Below are 18,086 nucleotides of genomic sequence, written 5' to 3' on the forward strand. Positions count from 1 at the left end.
TGTGTGATACTTTGAAGCAGCTCAAAATGCTATTTTTTTATTATTTGAGGTATCCTTTTTGAGCGACTATATTTTTGAAATGAACGGAACGAACAAAATGTTTTAGTTGTTTTATTGTCAATATATTTTTCGATAATATTGAGGACTTGTCACATAGTGTAAATAGCTTCTAAATTCCTTTTTTATAGAATTATGTCTCCTGGCAACCACTCCAATATAGTTGTTTTGACATTATCATCGTGGCACTCACCGTTTAAGTATTTAAGGAAAATTTGACAGTCACTGAACGTTAGATTTGGATTGTAGGAATCATGATCAACTTATTCACAACCATATATTGATTAGATTATGGATGGACGCATAAAGACAGGCGTTATCGTGAAAGAAAATGAAGCCACGTCTTTTGTTTTGAATAGCAGAGGAGCATTTTTCTAAATTGTCACAAAATATCGTTTAATTTTTATTGGTTCTTCACGGGGTAAAAAATATTTGTTTAAATTTGAATTTCCTGGGCGTAGAACACCCGTATTTCGGTTTTGTGCATTTCTGTCAATGTTTTTTGTAGCCAACATATACACAAATTCTGATAGTTAAACGTCCTTCGTATACTTTTAAAAACGAAATTGTGTAGTGTCTGCTCTCTTAGAATTTCTAGTTAACTTTCCCATCACATTGCTGCGGCCATATCCAAACGCTTTAGTCCAATTTCGATGCATCATTTCATCACTTATACGAGGGTTGCTACTAAATATTTATAATTTGATATGGCTTTATTGCTATTCAAAATATTCTCCATTAAGATCAATACACTTTTGTATACGTTTGAATGCGCTTCTTCAGGTGGAGAAAACGTTGATCTAGCAATTTATTTTAGTTTTCACACAGTATCGATGTTCTCTGGCACAACAGTCGATTTTGGACGACCCAAGAAATTCATCCTGTAGCGAAGTGCGACCACAATTGAATTCGGAAAAACCAGTGAAACACAGTGGCTCGAGATAGTGCTCCATCACCAAAAGTTGGTCGGAACACTGCTGTTGGTTTAATCCACGTAACTCTAGCTCAAATTTTATGCAAAAATTACTTGGTACTGGTCTCACATAAATCTTCGTTACATTACTAGATTACTCTTTTCATACATTTTACGCATTTGTTATCGTGTCAAAAATTATTGTGATTAAATTATTATCACTTGAATAGAAGAAAAATAGTTAAGCATTTGTAAATACTAGAGGAATTGCATTTGCAATCATGATTTTACAGAAATGCCATAACCGATGCAAATATACATGCATTGTAGCAGTAACTCTTTATAATATATGTATGTACCTTCACTCATCACCTTTTCACTTATAATTTTTATCATATTACATATGTGACATATTTTAGGTAGCTTTTGGATACAAGATATTTGGAAATGAAGAGAAATATATGACTTTTGTTGGCGATAAGGAAATTAAAGATTACTTGAAAAACCTGGACCCTGTGTATAATTTGGCCAAAATCTTATCAGGCAAGGTAAGTAATACTAGAATATGTTTTTTGAGATGTATTTGCGTCCCCTACCATGTATTTTATTATATTATTATATGGTTTTGATTTGTCTACTCCCATCATTATTTTTTCTTCTTTGAGGAAGATAAGAGTATCAAGTGAAATAAATATTTTTTGTGATTTCACAAGGGTTTAGTGCTTTGTTGACATGGAATGTTTTCTTGACTTTGCGGGTAACCGATGAAAATATAATATGTTGTGATATAGTTTTGAGATAGATCTGGAGATATTTTTAATTAATAAAAATTAAATATTGTAGCAACATAATTATTCCTAATTTTTGATTTATGAACCAAAATGTGAGATTATGACTTAGATTGTACACCCTCTGAGATCATAGAGTTAGCAGAAAATGCAGAAAATATTGTTTTATCGATTAAACTAGCTAGTATGTATGATACTACATTTACCAGTTTTAAAAAATGTAGCGAAATTTAACAGAGACAAAAAAAATTAAAAGAATGTCTGTTTCAATCACTCCAAAACTTTTTTATCCTCAGTTGTCATATCGAGAAAAAAGAATTATATTTTTGATGACCGAAAATATGTTTTCAAAAAATTTATTAAACTCAAAATTACAATAATTTTATAGAGTTGAATGAACAAAATTAATTTCACAAGCGAATTAACTATAATTCATTGAATGAACTGAATTCATTAAAAAGTTATTTACAACATTCGTATTTATAATAAAATAAATGCTGACAAAGTGTTTATGATATTTGATCCTATTGCGTTTTATTTAAAGAATCTTCTGGAATTTTCTCCATGTAACTAACTCAGTTACCTGAAGAAAAATCTAGATTATTCTTAAAATTAAGACATGTGTCAGAATTTATTTTAAAATAGGATTACTGTAAAAAACTTAGCAATGAATTGTAGTTAGTTTGCTTGTGAAATTAACTCTGTTTTTTCAACTTTATAAAATTATTGTAATTTTCTGTTTGATAAATTTTATTCAAATTATTTCGGTATTTTTTATTATTGACAGCTTTCCCGTTCCTACGTATGTGAACCATTGTTAACAATTTACTTTTTTTTGTAAGTGATTGCGATTCAAGAATCCTTGAATCGTTGTGATTACATTTTTCATGGTTTGTTGATGCAGTTTTATTTTTGATCTATTTTCTAAATATTGAGATGTCTTTCCCATGTATACAGCGTCATAATTATTACATGATATTCATATATAACTTTTTTTATTGTTTGGTTTGTTAACTATTCTAATAATGTATTATATATTATAATGGATCATTCTAATATCATATTTACTAAAATAAGTTATTGAGAAAGTCCTTCACATATGGTGAAGAAAGGTGCTCTATGTATACAATATCAGTTTATTTTTACTAAGATTAGAATATTTTCTTTGTTTTGTGGACAAAGGTAGTTTGAAAATGCTTCAGTAAAGCTGAAAAACATTATTGAATAATTATCTAAGGAAAATAGTCCCAATGACGTGGTTCATAAAATTATTACTTCTTTTATCGGATTACTTTTCATCTTTAGCTTGTCTAGCAGTTAGTGCTTATATCCCATCTGGTAAATTGTGCAATTACCATTACAATAATTTTATTTTTAGATTCTATTTGATACGGAATTCACTGAGCCAATTAGTCACTAAAAATAAGAATTATACTAACGGCCACAAAATATCTGTAATTAATAATTTAAGCAAAAACTTTTCTATATAACACAAAAAATAAACGTGGTTATTAATAAATATAACACGTATATATCGCGTTAAAGACATTGTCATTCAACATATGCATATCGTAGATATTCATTATTCTTTCCTTAGGAAATCATTTACAACAAGTCCTCTATGTTTTTGGACGGAAAGTACATTGTCCCCAGTGGTGCGGGCTTACCTATATCCCTTGCAGTTACAGGAACAGCGTCAGTGAATATCAAATTATATGGCAACTTGAATTCAGGAGGAAATTCTCAAAACTCAGGATTTAACATCGACCTCACAGGTAAATTCATTTAATTTTAACTTTGAATATGAAACAAAAACACAAAACGATCATATCTCATTGGTATATTATGCAGAGCATTCAGGAATTTAACACCAAAATGGAGCTTGTAGGTTGACATGGAGCAAGATAACGTGTAATGGAGTGCAAGATGCAATATTTCTTAATCAAATACATGTACAAATGAAGCCACTCATGCAAGATCTCACTGCTGCATCAATTTGGTATAATTTTTATGTCTTGCAACTGGCAATTCTAGGGAAATGTCTAGTTAATTTTATTTTACTAATAAATCATATATCGGTTAAAGCAGTTTATTAATTGGTGCTAACCTGTTCTTTTCTTGGCAAATCAAACCTTTTTGTTAGTACACGATTTTTGGTGCTGCTACTTACCTCAAATTTGGGGATTGGTAATTAATCGGGGTATCTGAAATCGTTTGTTTATTAAACGGAGCCATCTCTCTCATACATAGGAGATTTGTGGAAGTTACTTTAATGTAGAAAAAATATTTTAATTTTTAACATTTTTAATTTTACAGACTTAATCTTCCGGAAGCAAAATATGTGTCTTTTTCTTCATTTATCTTAAAGCAGTTTTCACCTAGCTATTTTTTATCCATGAGATATCTAACAGAGTAGCTGTTCTCTCGTTTTAAAAATACTCAAAATTTCATTGAAGTTTTATACTTTATCTAAATATTATTTTCTGATTATTAATATCATCCGATTAATGCTTTTTCATGCTATTACTGCTTATGTTATGTTGTGAGTAATTCAATGTTTATATGCTTTCAGCTGATGTTGAACCTACCGTTTCAGTAGATTTAACAGGAGAAATGTCTGTAGATGCCGTATATACTAGCACCGGAATTAAGTTGAAAACGAATTTATATAGTGATAGTGCACTTAAAGCGGACATTAAGATTTCTGGAACAAAATTAGTAAGCCTAAAATTGAGTTTACCCAGAGAGAAAAACGAAATCTTTGTAGCCAGGTACACTATTAGTTATTTTGGGTTCTACCTTGTAATTCATGATTATTTGTTATATGTTTTTTTTGAGTCTATATTAACAAAATGCACTTGAGTGATGATAATAACTAACAATCAGTGATAAAAAATAGTGGTGGTCGAATTCAATCTAAAATTACATTTTAGCTCTGAATTGTTAGTGAAAAAAGATGACATAGAAGAAATACAAGAAGGTTTGGTGGATAATAGAATCAAAAATGAAATTTGCTCGTGGCCAGCAGTCGATGAAGCTATAGGTTTGAAATTGTGCACAAATTATAATTTTGTTAATGTAACAAAAATTACCAATCTGCCGTATTTACTTATGATTGGTCCGGCAAACTTCAGGATATCTTTACATAAAGCAGATCCAACAGCTACAGTATACCTGTTTCAATATAAGTATGAGAGCAGGGAAAATATTGGTGTTATCTCAGTTATATTCGATACTCCAGGTTCAGCTATGGAAAGGCTTATTTCTGCCAATCTTACCCTGGACAATCAATCTCAAAATATGACTTTATTTCTTCGGTCTGCTACTAATACTGTAGTGGCTTATGGCAGATACAAATTTACACCAGATGAGCAATTGATACAACTTGAATTTGACATAAATAACGTTAAACACTTCGAAGCCAGTGCGGGATTAAAGAGAACTACACTCAAACACGGATATTCTTATCGACCAAATGTTTATGTGGGAGTTAGTGGGGAGCGTATAATAAGTTTCACAGGTGAGTTTATAACATGATTTTGAGTGCTAATCAACATCTCACCATACCACTCTAATTGTAATTACTAGTTATCACTTTTGTATTAGTTTCAGTGACTTCACATGTCAGAAAGCTTATTGGTTAGATTAAGAATTTCCTTTCTTTGTTTCGGTATTGGAACAACTTTATTCTCGCACGCATTTTCGTAGTGGGTTGGTGCTCCTGAATAACAGTTTCATTTTGACAGCTGACAGGACGATACATTATTCGGTCATTTGTGAGGGTGGTGTGAGGTTATGTGAATTTTAAGATATTATTTGCAATAAATTATAATGCGAATTTAGACTAAATGAATGTAGTTATGAAATATGGACAAAACATACAAATATACAGTGAAGAAATTTTTAGGAAAGACCTATCCTTAAAATGAGTGGATGGTTTAATATATTAAAATTATTATATGTCACTCTCTAAAGAGGTAAATTATTCATGACGGTAGAGGCGACGTTCCGCAATTCTGTAAATTGAATGTTTTCATCCGATACATCATCCGATATTCCGCTTACTTAATGAGTTTTTTCTGATTCAAGCAATTTTTTAAATTCAAATATTTCCAATGTCAACTGTCAAACATGAATCAGGACTACCAACTGACCATCTATGTTACGGTCTAATTTCCCTAATGCATTTTTCTATAAATAAATAATGTGAATACAAGCCGAAACAGAGAATAGTATAAAACACTCGTAACAGAACCATTCTAGCATTTATTCCTTTGACTACTCATGCTACGCTCTCGTGTTCGTATTTGGAACTCTTGCTGGAGTAAAAAGCCTGTATTTTATTATACTATTCTAACTTTCATACTTTATTTTTATGTACAATTGTAATTTTCCCGCTCCACTATTCCTTATTATACTAATTGTGTTTAACCATTATATTTCTTATCAACTAAAAACGTAGAAATAATATCTTCTAACCATATCATTCTTAATACACTCAGATATATTGGAAGTGTTACAGCTATTTAGAGCGGGATATGATAACAATAACAACGTTTCAACTTTGATCATGTTTATAATAACAAGTTTTTTTAAAGAAACTTCTTTACAAAAGTTGATTGTAGAATGAAGAATGGTATGATGCGACCAAGGAGAGCAAAGTTATATTGAGCATCTTACAGGACTATTACAGTAGTTGTTTACGGAGATATTGCTTATGGTGAACGATTACATTTTGTATTTACATGATACAATATGATAGCTAAGCATTATGTTACTAATTTCCTACAAACTCAGCTATTGCTTATTTGAATTGATACTCACAATTCCTTTTTTAAAAATATAACTTGTGCGTCGAGCTGTACAGTTCCTTCTAAAGGAGTGTATTCAGCTACGGAGTCATCAGATACTCGTATATTATGAATCAAACGGATTATACTTTTTTTGCATGTTGGAAGAGTATATAGGTATAATTCATTCAAGGCTTGGCTGGGCATATATTTTGAAGAATAGAAGGAGACTAGGAAAAAGTTCACATATACGAAAATGCAACAGTTGTGTTGTGAATGATACATTTTTTGAATATTTCAGGTAATGTGGAAACGATGAGTAAAGGTGCAGTATCTCAATATAGTGTTAATCTGGGTTTCAATACCAAAAGATTCAAATCAATACTGTATGGGTACATTTTGAAAGGTGATACGTCAGTCCAAGGTAGTTTGACAAACGATTATCAATTCATTGGAACCAAAAAACACCGAATATCGTTTAAGTTTGGAATTGGAGACAAATCACACAAAAAGAATATGGAAATTTATGCTGCATTCTTTAGCATTCTGTCGAGTGCTTATCCTAATATGAATTTGGATGCAAATGCAACGTTTCATGTGAGTATTTATCTATCACAATGAAATTAATTTCATTTTTCAATTGCACTTTATAACATATAAGGTGTAATTAAAAATATTGCGACTAAACTGATGCCTCAATTACTTATTCAACTATTTATTGTGATAGTCCACCCATTCTTTGAATAAGCGTAATGTATCTCTGGTGGTTCATCATGTTTCAGCAGAGAATAGTATCTGTATCAAGAATAAATGGATAATAGAGGCGCGTAAATACTCAATACTCAATCTCCCAATAAGTATCTGTATCTGCGTCCCTTGAGAGAAATAACATAGTGTGTCTGTGGAAGGTTGGTACATGGCTTTACGGTAGACTCCTGAGATGAAAATAAGTTATTCGAACTTATCTATATCCGTAATCGTCTGATCAAGTTAGTTTAAGGCGTTAAAATTAATCACTTTGCGCACCAAAAAAATCGACTGAGATGTATTTCCATCATTGTAAGCATGGCATATTCTATGAATAGTCACATTTTGAGATAGTTTTAGTGCCTCAAATAACAATCTTTGTACAAATTTAGTGATAACTTTTTAAAGCCTAGGCTCGAAAATTTCGATTTTTTTCGGAAAGATCTTCTTCAAAAATATTTTTGTATCGATGTATTTTTTATAACTCTCAAAGTTCCTTTGTAAAAAATATTTCCTAATCTGATGCATTTCATACGTTTTTGAGAAAAATAACATAGTTAGTTGTGTATGGTTATGTTGAAGGATAACGCTTTACGTTTTATAATGATTAATGTAATTGAAGACTTACCGCAATAGCAAATAACAATTTATGGTCAATTTTACTACGTATAAACATATTAAATACAATTATACACATTACTTCTATTTTCTTGTATGACTAATTAACTCTCTGTTTAATTGTACACCTTGTTCGTTTGCGTTCCCAAATATACAATAATTCACTTTTAATATTTAACAATAGTATGAACATAATTTTGGTTCTATCAACCTGGTCCACGCGTCAGTGCAACTTAGTTCATATTGGTCTTTTTGACCTTCGGGGTTAATAACCACCACATCACCTTTCTTGGGAGACAAAAATCACATTCGAAATCTTTAAAAAAAAACACAAAGCGTTGTCCTTATCACTTGCACTTTTGGACTTCTGTCCTTTTCTGTCTGTATAGAACCTGTTTTTTGAACCGTTTTAGATTTATTGCAATCTAGTTTAAGTTCGTAATTTACGTTTTTCGTTTTTGTTATTTAAAATGGACGTAAATATGGAGAGTCAAATTTTGTCCCTTCCTCTCTTTTTAACAGCACTAATTCTCCAATCTTAAAATATACGGAGGATGAGTTTTCTCACTTTTTCTTATCTAACTTATTCTATATTAAAAACTGTTAGTTTTGTGTTATTTTGGGTTTTTGATTCAAGTTTCTTGTTCAGTTTATAAAAAATTGCAGCAGTGTATTTTTGTGATAAACATACTGTTATTCTGTTGATTCTCGAATGTTGCCAAAGGAGGTTTGAAGTACTCCAAAAAAGTTTTCTAATAGACCATTCAATGTGACTTGTGGGTGACCTTAATTCTGAAACAAGAAATGCGAGAGATAGTTGCAGAGACCTCAGAAGAACATTTGGGAAGAAATAATCAGGGGTTGTTTCATGAAATGTGGGGTTTTGAAAGAAGTAGTCCATAAGGTTGAAGAGCAACCTATCAACTCACAAGTTCACAAGGAATTCTATCAGCAGATCCTGCTTTGTGGCAAGCATTTTGTAGATCATGCAAGGAAAAAGACAAACTTCAGTTTCAAATTGAGCCTCGTTTCACTAAAGCAGTTTCCTTTGCTAGAAAGAGCTAACACATATATGTATATACAGATGAAAATCTTTATGCCATCAGACAACACCTTTTCAACATGAGTTTTATCAAGATGTATGGGTAAAAACAATAGACGAATATCTTATAGTTCCCATTATTTTATTTCAGAATTTAGATTAGGATCGAAGTGGATATTTTCATTATAATTATAATTTTTATTAATGATCTTACTCGCAAGTGAAAAATTCTTCATATGTTCAATTTCTTAGTGGGGTTTTATGGTTGAAATTATTTGTGGAGGTGAATTCATAATCGATTTATATTAATATATAATATTATTATTCTAGCACTTACACGAAAAGTGCAATGAATGATTTCATTTTTCGAAACTCTGACAGAATGATCTTCGAATGTTGTCTTTCCAGGAAGATGCTTAGAACAATGTGGATGCTAACCTTCAAATGCTGTTGGTCCAGAAATACTCTTATTTTCTTCAGTTTAAGTTTTAAAAAATTAAATTTCAAATCGCGAATAAACGTTTAAAGTTTCCACTACACGGACTCTATCGGATATTCAGGTGTTCTCTGTATTGACTTCCGACATTATATAGGTTTATAGTACTAGTATTGGTTTAGTAGTTTGAAGTGTGTGCTTCAGATGTATTTAACATAATGTGACAAGTATAGAAAATTATGATTCCTTATAGGCTAACGAGGACACTGAGGTACATTCCGAACATTATATTTTCCACTATCTTCTTTACTTCTAATCTTTGGGTCCTAAAACTTCTGTATTTATTTCATATGGTTTTTTCAAGGTTCCTCCTTTCTCTTTCTGTCATAATTCTTCTTATTATTTTTGGATTTCAGTTTCACCCATTTTTATCATGCAGTACTTTTAGATTTCTTACTTTTAATTTTACATTTTTTTTCTTACACTTCTGGATTAACACCAGTGTATTCCAAAGGTTATTTGTAGTAGACAAACGTTAATAAACCAAGAGGATCACTAATGGTTCTTCCACTATTAACTATCCTATTTAAGGCTTACTGTCCAGAATTCACTGTTTAAGAAAATATTTAGTTCATTACTATGGGGCACTGAGTTGTAACTGTCTAAATGCCAGTATATATAACGAATTGTGATTATTTACTCATACTTTCATTCGAATGAGCAAAGTAAAGTTCAATTCAATGATGATTTTCTCACATCGATATCTACTTCGTGCAAGAAAAAGTATGAAAGTACAAGCCATAGGTTCTCCAGTAAGACAAAACGTTGACTCATTCCAAATTGTCTGTCAAGAGGTTCTTAGCCAATTCAAAAATTCCATCGCTAGTCTATTCACCTTATTTACCGGATACCGTGAGGTGCGATTTTTTCCTATAGTGAAATTAGAAGAAAAAATATTTGAGCTCGTCGAAGTTGTGAAAAGAAGTAGCACACGTTCTACGGATTCTCATCGCTGTTCCACATAATGTGAAGAAGTTTCATATGGAGTTTTTTAGGAATAAAATATCTTACAGCAACAATGTCGTTATGACTTTATCACTACTGACCAACATATGAGTTATATTTAGGAATACATGCATTATCAGGCTCTAGGATATTTGATCTTGATTTGCGTTTTGAATTACTTTTGTTCCTTTTCAAATTTAAAAAAAAAGAAATAATCATTTGTGAAAATAATGGGTATTATAAATAATACAATAGATTTTTATGTTTAGGTACTAATTTATTCAGCTAGAATAATATAATGTTATTTGCAGAGGAGTGATAACCATAAAGATTTCAGTTTTAAACTTTATCAAAGTCCATTACCTAAAAGTAACCCCAACGCAGACGACAACACATTAAAATTTGAAATATTAGCATCTTACTCTCTACTTTCGGACGGCCGAAAAAAATTTCAAATTGAAACGTCAGTCAATCGAAGATCCAATAATTTAGAACTTAGGGGAAAACTTACATATGAAACATATAGATACGATATCACTTCCGTCCTTTTGATACAGTATGGACAGAATAAAGAAGTTTCTATAACCATATTTTGGTCACATCCCCGATCTAGTCTCGAACAAATTAAGACGCATGTTAATGTCACCATTCCATCTTTCACACCGATGATTTTGAGACTACAAATAACGGAAAAGCAGCCAAAAGATTATATGGTAAGTAGCGATAAGAACTAAAATATTCTATTATGATAGTCTTGTGTAATCCAAAAATACATATTTCTTTTTTGTAATGAGTAGAGATTGTGGTTGTCGAGCGGACATATCTGTGATCTGGTGAATTATAATTCCCACCGATATTTATTAATTATCAATTACTCAAAGTTTTATTTTAATGAAAATTGAATTAACTAGATATCCCACAAGTACTGAGATATGAGAGGAGTATTCCTTTAGAACTTTATTATTATTATGCGAAAGACTTATGCACTACTCAGCTTAAAGGCAGTATTATTACCTATCCCGGATACAAGGTATCAAAAGGATTAGGAGCAGTTCACATAATAAGCTTGAGCACTGTGTGGTAAGAATCCAGTATGACAACCTTCTATTTTTTGGTAATCCCAGTTTGTCGATGATATCGTGCAGGATCTTAGGTACGACTCCGTTTGCTGATAAGGTAATTAGGACGATTTCTATATTTTCGCTGTCCCATATCTGTTTCGTCTCAATTGCGAGACCACCATAATGTCTGGTCTGCTTTTCGTCACCTGTCTATCGGTAATAATGGATCTATCGTAGTAGAATCTAAAATCGTCATATTCAAGTACTCTCTCCGACTTGTAGTACGTTATATATGTATTGAGAAGACTGAACTTGTTGGCCCAATTTTGGTGAATGATGTTGTACACTTGATTATGCTAGTGCAAACAGTCTGTATTAGCAGATGTTATATGTTGAATAGTTTCTGATGTTTACTGACACTTTCTGCATTTGTCTAAATGAGTGTTCACATTCTTATTTATGATCTTTTTGTTGTTGTTAGTGTTGATAACTTTTTGGATAGCCATCATTAAGCCTTCGGTCTCTGGAAAGAGAGTTTAGCTACTAAGCCATCTATTTGGAGCTACTATACTAATATGCCTTTTGTAACCATTGGTTTAGCTTCTCTGTTTCTAATACTTACTTGAAGTCAGATTCGGGTGAAGCGAGTTTAAGGGGTGAGTAATCCTTATCTGCCTTGGATATAATCCGATGTAATGCTGAGGTTTCTAATTTTTTGTGAAAGACATACTTTAATTCACAACGGTTTCCCTTACGAATGGGTATTTCGTCAGTACTGATGAAGTTTGGAACTATTTGCAGATACAATTTCGTTAACAAATCGTCATTTGAAGGAAACTGACGATAGTTGGGAGGACTTCCTTGCAATCCACGAAAGCAGTGTGTATAATCCAGTGATCTTTATGTGGTTGTGGAAGTGTGGCATAGCCCACAAGTAGTTGTTGATTGCTTCTAGAACGCTTCTCTCCCATCGCTAAGGTTTTATTTTCCTCGATGTTCCTTTAGAATTTGTTAGTGATATTATCAATTCGAGTTGCTTTCCAGTTATCAGTATTTTCGATTACGTGAGTGATTTATTTCAATTTATTTAAATTTGAAATTATCAAATTGTATCGAAAAAAATGTTTAACCACATCTCTTCGGCTGCTATCCAGTCGGCGTTTCACCTGTGGTTTTTTAGAGTTGACCATAATCAGTACTAATACTTTTCCACTGTCTGATTCGATGGCATAGGCTAGGCTGGTTGGTGTTGTTATTAGATGTAGCTTCAAGTTTTTTGTGAAATACTTTTGATTGCTATGAAACATGTTGTTGAGTTACTTCTTTCTTGTGCATTAAATTTATGATAAACGCTTGGATTTCGCTTTCAACGCAGATAAGTATACTCACGCAATTGTTGTTGATGTCCTGGAAGTTGTGTGATGTAATATTCTTTTGATGTGGTTTATTGAGAGTTTGAGGCTTGTGCACAATTCTTATACTCTGTTAGACGTCCTAGCTTATTATTATTATTATTATTATTATTATTATTATTATTATTATTATGCGAAAGACTTATATACTACTCAGCTTAGACCCAGTATTATTTACGTATCTCGGCTTCAAAGTATCAGAAGGATTAGGCTCGACTCACATAATAAACTTGCGGATTGTGTAGCAAGTATTCCATATTACAGGCTTTTGGATGTCGGTAATTTAGTGATGCTATCGTTCAAGGTCTTAGGCACGACGCCGTTGCTGACATAATAAATGGGTATTGGGTATTGTCAAAATCGGGTACAACAAAATAACGATGGATGGCGAATCGGTAGGTGGTCATATCAGTCTCCATGTTGGTTGCTCTGAAGTAGGAGACCATAATGAATTTAGCTCATTGATCCACTTTATGCGCTTTCTAGGCAATTCGGCTTTCGTGGTCCTAGGCACATTGACCTGCGTCACCGTAGAACTAGCAGAAGCTGATAAAGGGGAGTTAGTGATGTGTTGCTCCATTGTGTTCATTATCACAGTAGCACTAATCGGCGTCACGCTGCAATTGCAGCTAGCCGAGTCTGTAGCTCATTTTTTGAACAGGACCCACTCCCTAAATTCTAAACGGGACAAAAGTTTATGGTGGTACAATGCCCATTCACCTGTTTACTCTGTGAATTCGCATCATATTTCTTTGTATTTTAACCCTTCTGTCGGGGGATAGGGAAGATGTGAAAATGGAAATAGTAGCCAAGGAAGGCCAAATAGAAAGAATAAATATGTGATCCCACAAAAAGGCTGGTATGAATAAATTGAAATAAATGAATGTAAATAAAAAAAAAATGTTAGATTTTGGCATAAACGTCAGAAATTACGGATTTTTGCTTTAAGCTAATTGCATCCTTCATATTAGATCACTAAATAAAACACTCACAACAAAGTTTTAGTAAATAAATTTATTAGAAAATATCGAACAGAAATATGAAATGAACTAACAATAACATCTACACTTTTTATGAAATTGTTGATATAAAATTATAATAATTTTAAACTGAGCGTTTGAAAAAATGATCAGAAAATACAAGTAGTACGGTGCATTTTACAGCTACAACATTATTAGTGCGAAATTCGAATGGCCACAAATTGAGTAAATTAATTGTAATTTTAAAACTTTTTCAAATTCTCAAATTGCTTATTAAAAAGTAGTGTTGCTTCGGAACATTATTCACATTGTTATATTTTTGTTTTCTGGAAATTATTTTTTTATAACCAGTACCCGACCCATTTGCACTATGTGTTATCAAGAAAATATATACAAAGTAGCTTTTAATTTTGATCACAGAAAGAAAAGGACAAAATCTGAATCTCCGTTAAGAAGACTGTAAAACCCCAAAAATGTAGTACATGTAGAATCTACTCGCGATGACCTCTAGATATTCTTGGGTCAAGTAATCACATTTACTATTGAAATACCTACTATAAATAAAAACGTTCATTATTATTGGTTATTAATTATTCTTTTTGTTGTAGAATATTGGAAATCAAACCACAATCCACACAAATATTTCAATATTCACCTTTTATCGAAAATTTTGCATCAGTCTTGAACAATCTTATTATATATAATAATATGTAATATTAATGATGTTCGCAATAATAAATTAAAAATGTATTGCCTATGACTACAACAGATTGCATTTGTTGCATACCACTCGGCAAGATTTTTTTCTATTTTTCCAACAATTTCATTTTTAAATTTAATATTATTTTATTATCTGAAATTTTCCCTATATTTTTGTCGAAGCTATTAAGTACTATTATGGTGACATTTCTCAATAATGTTGTTGGAGTTTCCAATGCACACTTATCATTTAAATAATAATTCTTATAGAATATAAGAAGTTTTTGTCCACTGTCAGAAGATTATTATAATTTTCTCCCTAATTGTTACTATTTTGTTAATCTGTTATGGCAGAGAATATAGTATTATAACCATATTATAATATGTGACAAAAAAACAGTCTATATACATTTGAACAGGTGAAATTTTTGCCTCATTGACAGGATAATTTCCAAATATAAACACACATACACACTACCTTATTATTATGTGCTTAGTTAATAAATATGAAAAAATAACAAAAAATACTATTTCAATTTTTGTGAAATATTAAAGTTCAGTCCTTTGTATTCGGTTAGTTATGTTTATGTATAAGTTTGAAATATTTTCAAAAATATTTTATTCTATTCTGTTCCTCTTTAATATAAAGGTGGCTTCTAAGCTTCAGAGTTGAATATAATATTTTAAATAGTTTTGACGCCATCTGTTATTGGGATAATTTGGCAACCAAAGCTAAGGAAACACGTAATTCAAGCTACGACGTAGAGTAAAAAAAGACGTGCTGTGGACGCCAACTCTCCACTGCCATCTATTGGTGGCGTCCATCTGGTCAAATGTTATTCTCATAAGGTTAACTTACTATCCTATTCTTTATACAATACTCTGACTATGATATTATTATTCTTATCATTATTAGTATATATTTCACCATTCTGTGTCTAAATCATTATTTAAAATGAGATACTAGTTAATTCTATAAAAAATGTTCCATGTCTTTAAATTGATTCTCGGTAAACATAGGAACACAGCTAAAGAATTTCAGTATCTATTTATTTTCAGATTGATTTCAAAGGAACGTGGTTCAGTGGCCACAGTATGAACGCCGCTGTATCCTATCAAGACAAGAGTGATCCACTATCCGTTGATCACCATGTAAAGCTTCTCCTAATGTCTCCCCATTTTAAAGATATCACCATTGACCTGCAATTTTATCGTGACAATGACATATTGAAGTTCGACCTAAAGGTAAGCATGGACGTGCTACTACGAATATTTTTTCAGATACCTAACGATTTGTCTAACGTGAAAATATTTTATGACCAAGTTAGAGTTTTAAATTTATTGACACAAAAAAATCAAATTATAAATTGACATTATTCAATGGGTAAATATGATCCCTATATTGAACCATTTTCCAATAATGGGTAAAACCATTATTTTTTTAAGAGGTATATGTATGGTTGTTATAGATTGTTTTAGGGGTCTTTACATCCTTTATCCAGAATTATTAGCGTTTTTATTGTATAAAAAAATATATAAAATTATCTGCGTAATACAATAAAAATTTAATGTTTGCATAGGTATTGTTGGAAATTATATCGTCTAATCTAATCTGGTTCGATACCTTATTTATTTTTATTGAGAAATTTACACTAGTACTGAATGTTATCATAATTATGTGGAAAAAATGAAAAACTGCAGTAAACATCCATATACAGGTTGCTGTGTCCATCCCGAACTCCAAATCATGAATTACTCACATATATACAAATAGGTTTATCGTTCAACCATCGAAAAGCAGGCATAATTAATATCTGAATAACATAAGGACAAATAGAATGAATCGGAATCTGAAGATGAAAATTCCACTCTCGTCTACAAATTATTCAAACCAACTATTTAAAGTTATTCGAAAAAACTCCTGACTGTTTATAACAAAAGCCAGTTACTGGAATAGTATACATGGAGTTGGAACAGGCAATCATTGAGAATGTCTAGAGTGCTCAGAGGGTTAAGTTATGTAATCGTTTGTTTATTTGCGAACCTAATTGGGTTAATGTGAATCGAAAATGTGTTTTGATGTCTGTCGACGCATATCATTAGAGAATTAGATTCTTTTACCTACGAACAATCGACAAAAACTTTAAAATATAGCGAAAAAAGTGGAATTTTCATCTCTATGTACAAGGTGTCCAGCATTATGTACTGTAATGGAATTAAATAATTGTTTAACGGGGATTATATTAATTTGATTTTTACTTGCTGATAGTAGCATAAGCATAATCCAATAAGATCCAATATCGCCAAATTTTAATTAAGCATTTTCCCAAAACTGTTACTAGGTATTCTGGAGAATCTTTGAGAACATACTATTTGTTTTTTTTGTATAAAACAGAATTTTAGTCTTATCAATTAAATTCAATCGAAGCCCAGAAAAAAAATAGTATCTCCACCCTTGAAGGTAAGTGACGTTAACTTTGCGAATGAGTGGAGCAATCAACCGTCACGTATTGGGTATTAATTAGAACCGACGTTTTCTCATTATTTGGCTGCCTAAGATGTGACAGCGGTTTTCTCACTGCTTTAAGTTCTCACTCCTCAACTGCCTGCTTTCAAATGCTTTAACTTTAATATCCTATATTTTATCATTATATTTAGTTACGCTGAATTAATTGTATTATATTTACCAATTATACCACAGTCATCTTTCTATATCTTTCTAAATAATTCAAGGATCAACGGCTTCTCTGCTTATTTATTGTCACATCCGATGTTTTGCGGTGTTTGAGTATGAAATTCTATGAAAAAGCCTGTTACTTTCTGACCAGTATTTACATCTATAGACGCCGTTCGAAATTACTTATTGTTGGAAAAAATAAATTTTTTTGAAAATGGAATTAGAGTTAACGTAATATTATGAAAGCATTACAGCGAGAAACAATCACTGTATTGGAAATAATTGATTTTGTAGTACGTGTAACGTATAATACAAATTTTGTACATAATAGTTTAACAACCTTGCGGTTCTCGGTACGAGGCGTAGAAAAGTTATTGGTAATGCCATTTGAATCGTCAAGTTAATAGACTATATATATATATATATATAGAAAGTTTAGAGAAAGTGAAAGAGTTATAGCCATACAAACCAAATTATAGACAATGCTCGATAAGTTTTGGTCAGCAATGGTAGTTCATTGTTTAGGTAGACGATGATTTCATTCATTTCACGAATATTAAGTTGAGTCAACTGCATTGTTGGCCAGCCAGAGTCACTCAAATTATCCATCAAGTGGATGAAAAAATATGAATAAAAATAATTTGTTTCTTGCTTGCCTTGCTAGCAAGTAATTCATGGTAACCATTCTTGATATTTGGAGCATAGTATTGTGACATTCCAGTTCCAATATTTGAGATATGAATTGTTTAGTAATAATGATTCTTTCGTTTATAACTTATATCTTCTCACAATCCCCGCGATATGGAGTTTATCTGACCAGTATCTTGGTATCCTACATAAATTCCTAGTTCAATCTTAATA

At 31.5% G+C, this 18,086-nt stretch overlaps 1 protein-coding gene across 1 annotated transcript in view; it reads left to right on the forward strand.

Moving 5' to 3' along the window:
• The window catches only part of LOC130901518 (uncharacterized), a 136,176-nt gene that overhangs the window by 16,278 nt on the left and 101,812 nt on the right, over positions 1-18,086 (forward strand). The window contains exons 11-17 of the mRNA XM_057812967.1: positions 1,390-1,518; positions 3,356-3,533; positions 4,331-4,529; positions 4,692-5,278; positions 6,850-7,145; positions 10,708-11,109; positions 15,608-15,793. Coding sequence (XP_057668950.1) covers positions 1,390-1,518; positions 3,356-3,533; positions 4,331-4,529; positions 4,692-5,278; positions 6,850-7,145; positions 10,708-11,109; positions 15,608-15,793 — 1,977 coding nt within the window. The remainder of the gene's footprint in view (positions 1-1,389; positions 1,519-3,355; positions 3,534-4,330; positions 4,530-4,691; positions 5,279-6,849; positions 7,146-10,707; positions 11,110-15,607; positions 15,794-18,086) is intronic.

This window comes from Diorhabda carinulata, chromosome 1 (genome assembly GCF_026250575.1).
Source record: "Diorhabda carinulata isolate Delta chromosome 1, icDioCari1.1, whole genome shotgun sequence".
NCBI classification, from domain to species: domain Eukaryota; kingdom Metazoa; phylum Arthropoda; class Insecta; order Coleoptera; family Chrysomelidae; genus Diorhabda; species Diorhabda carinulata.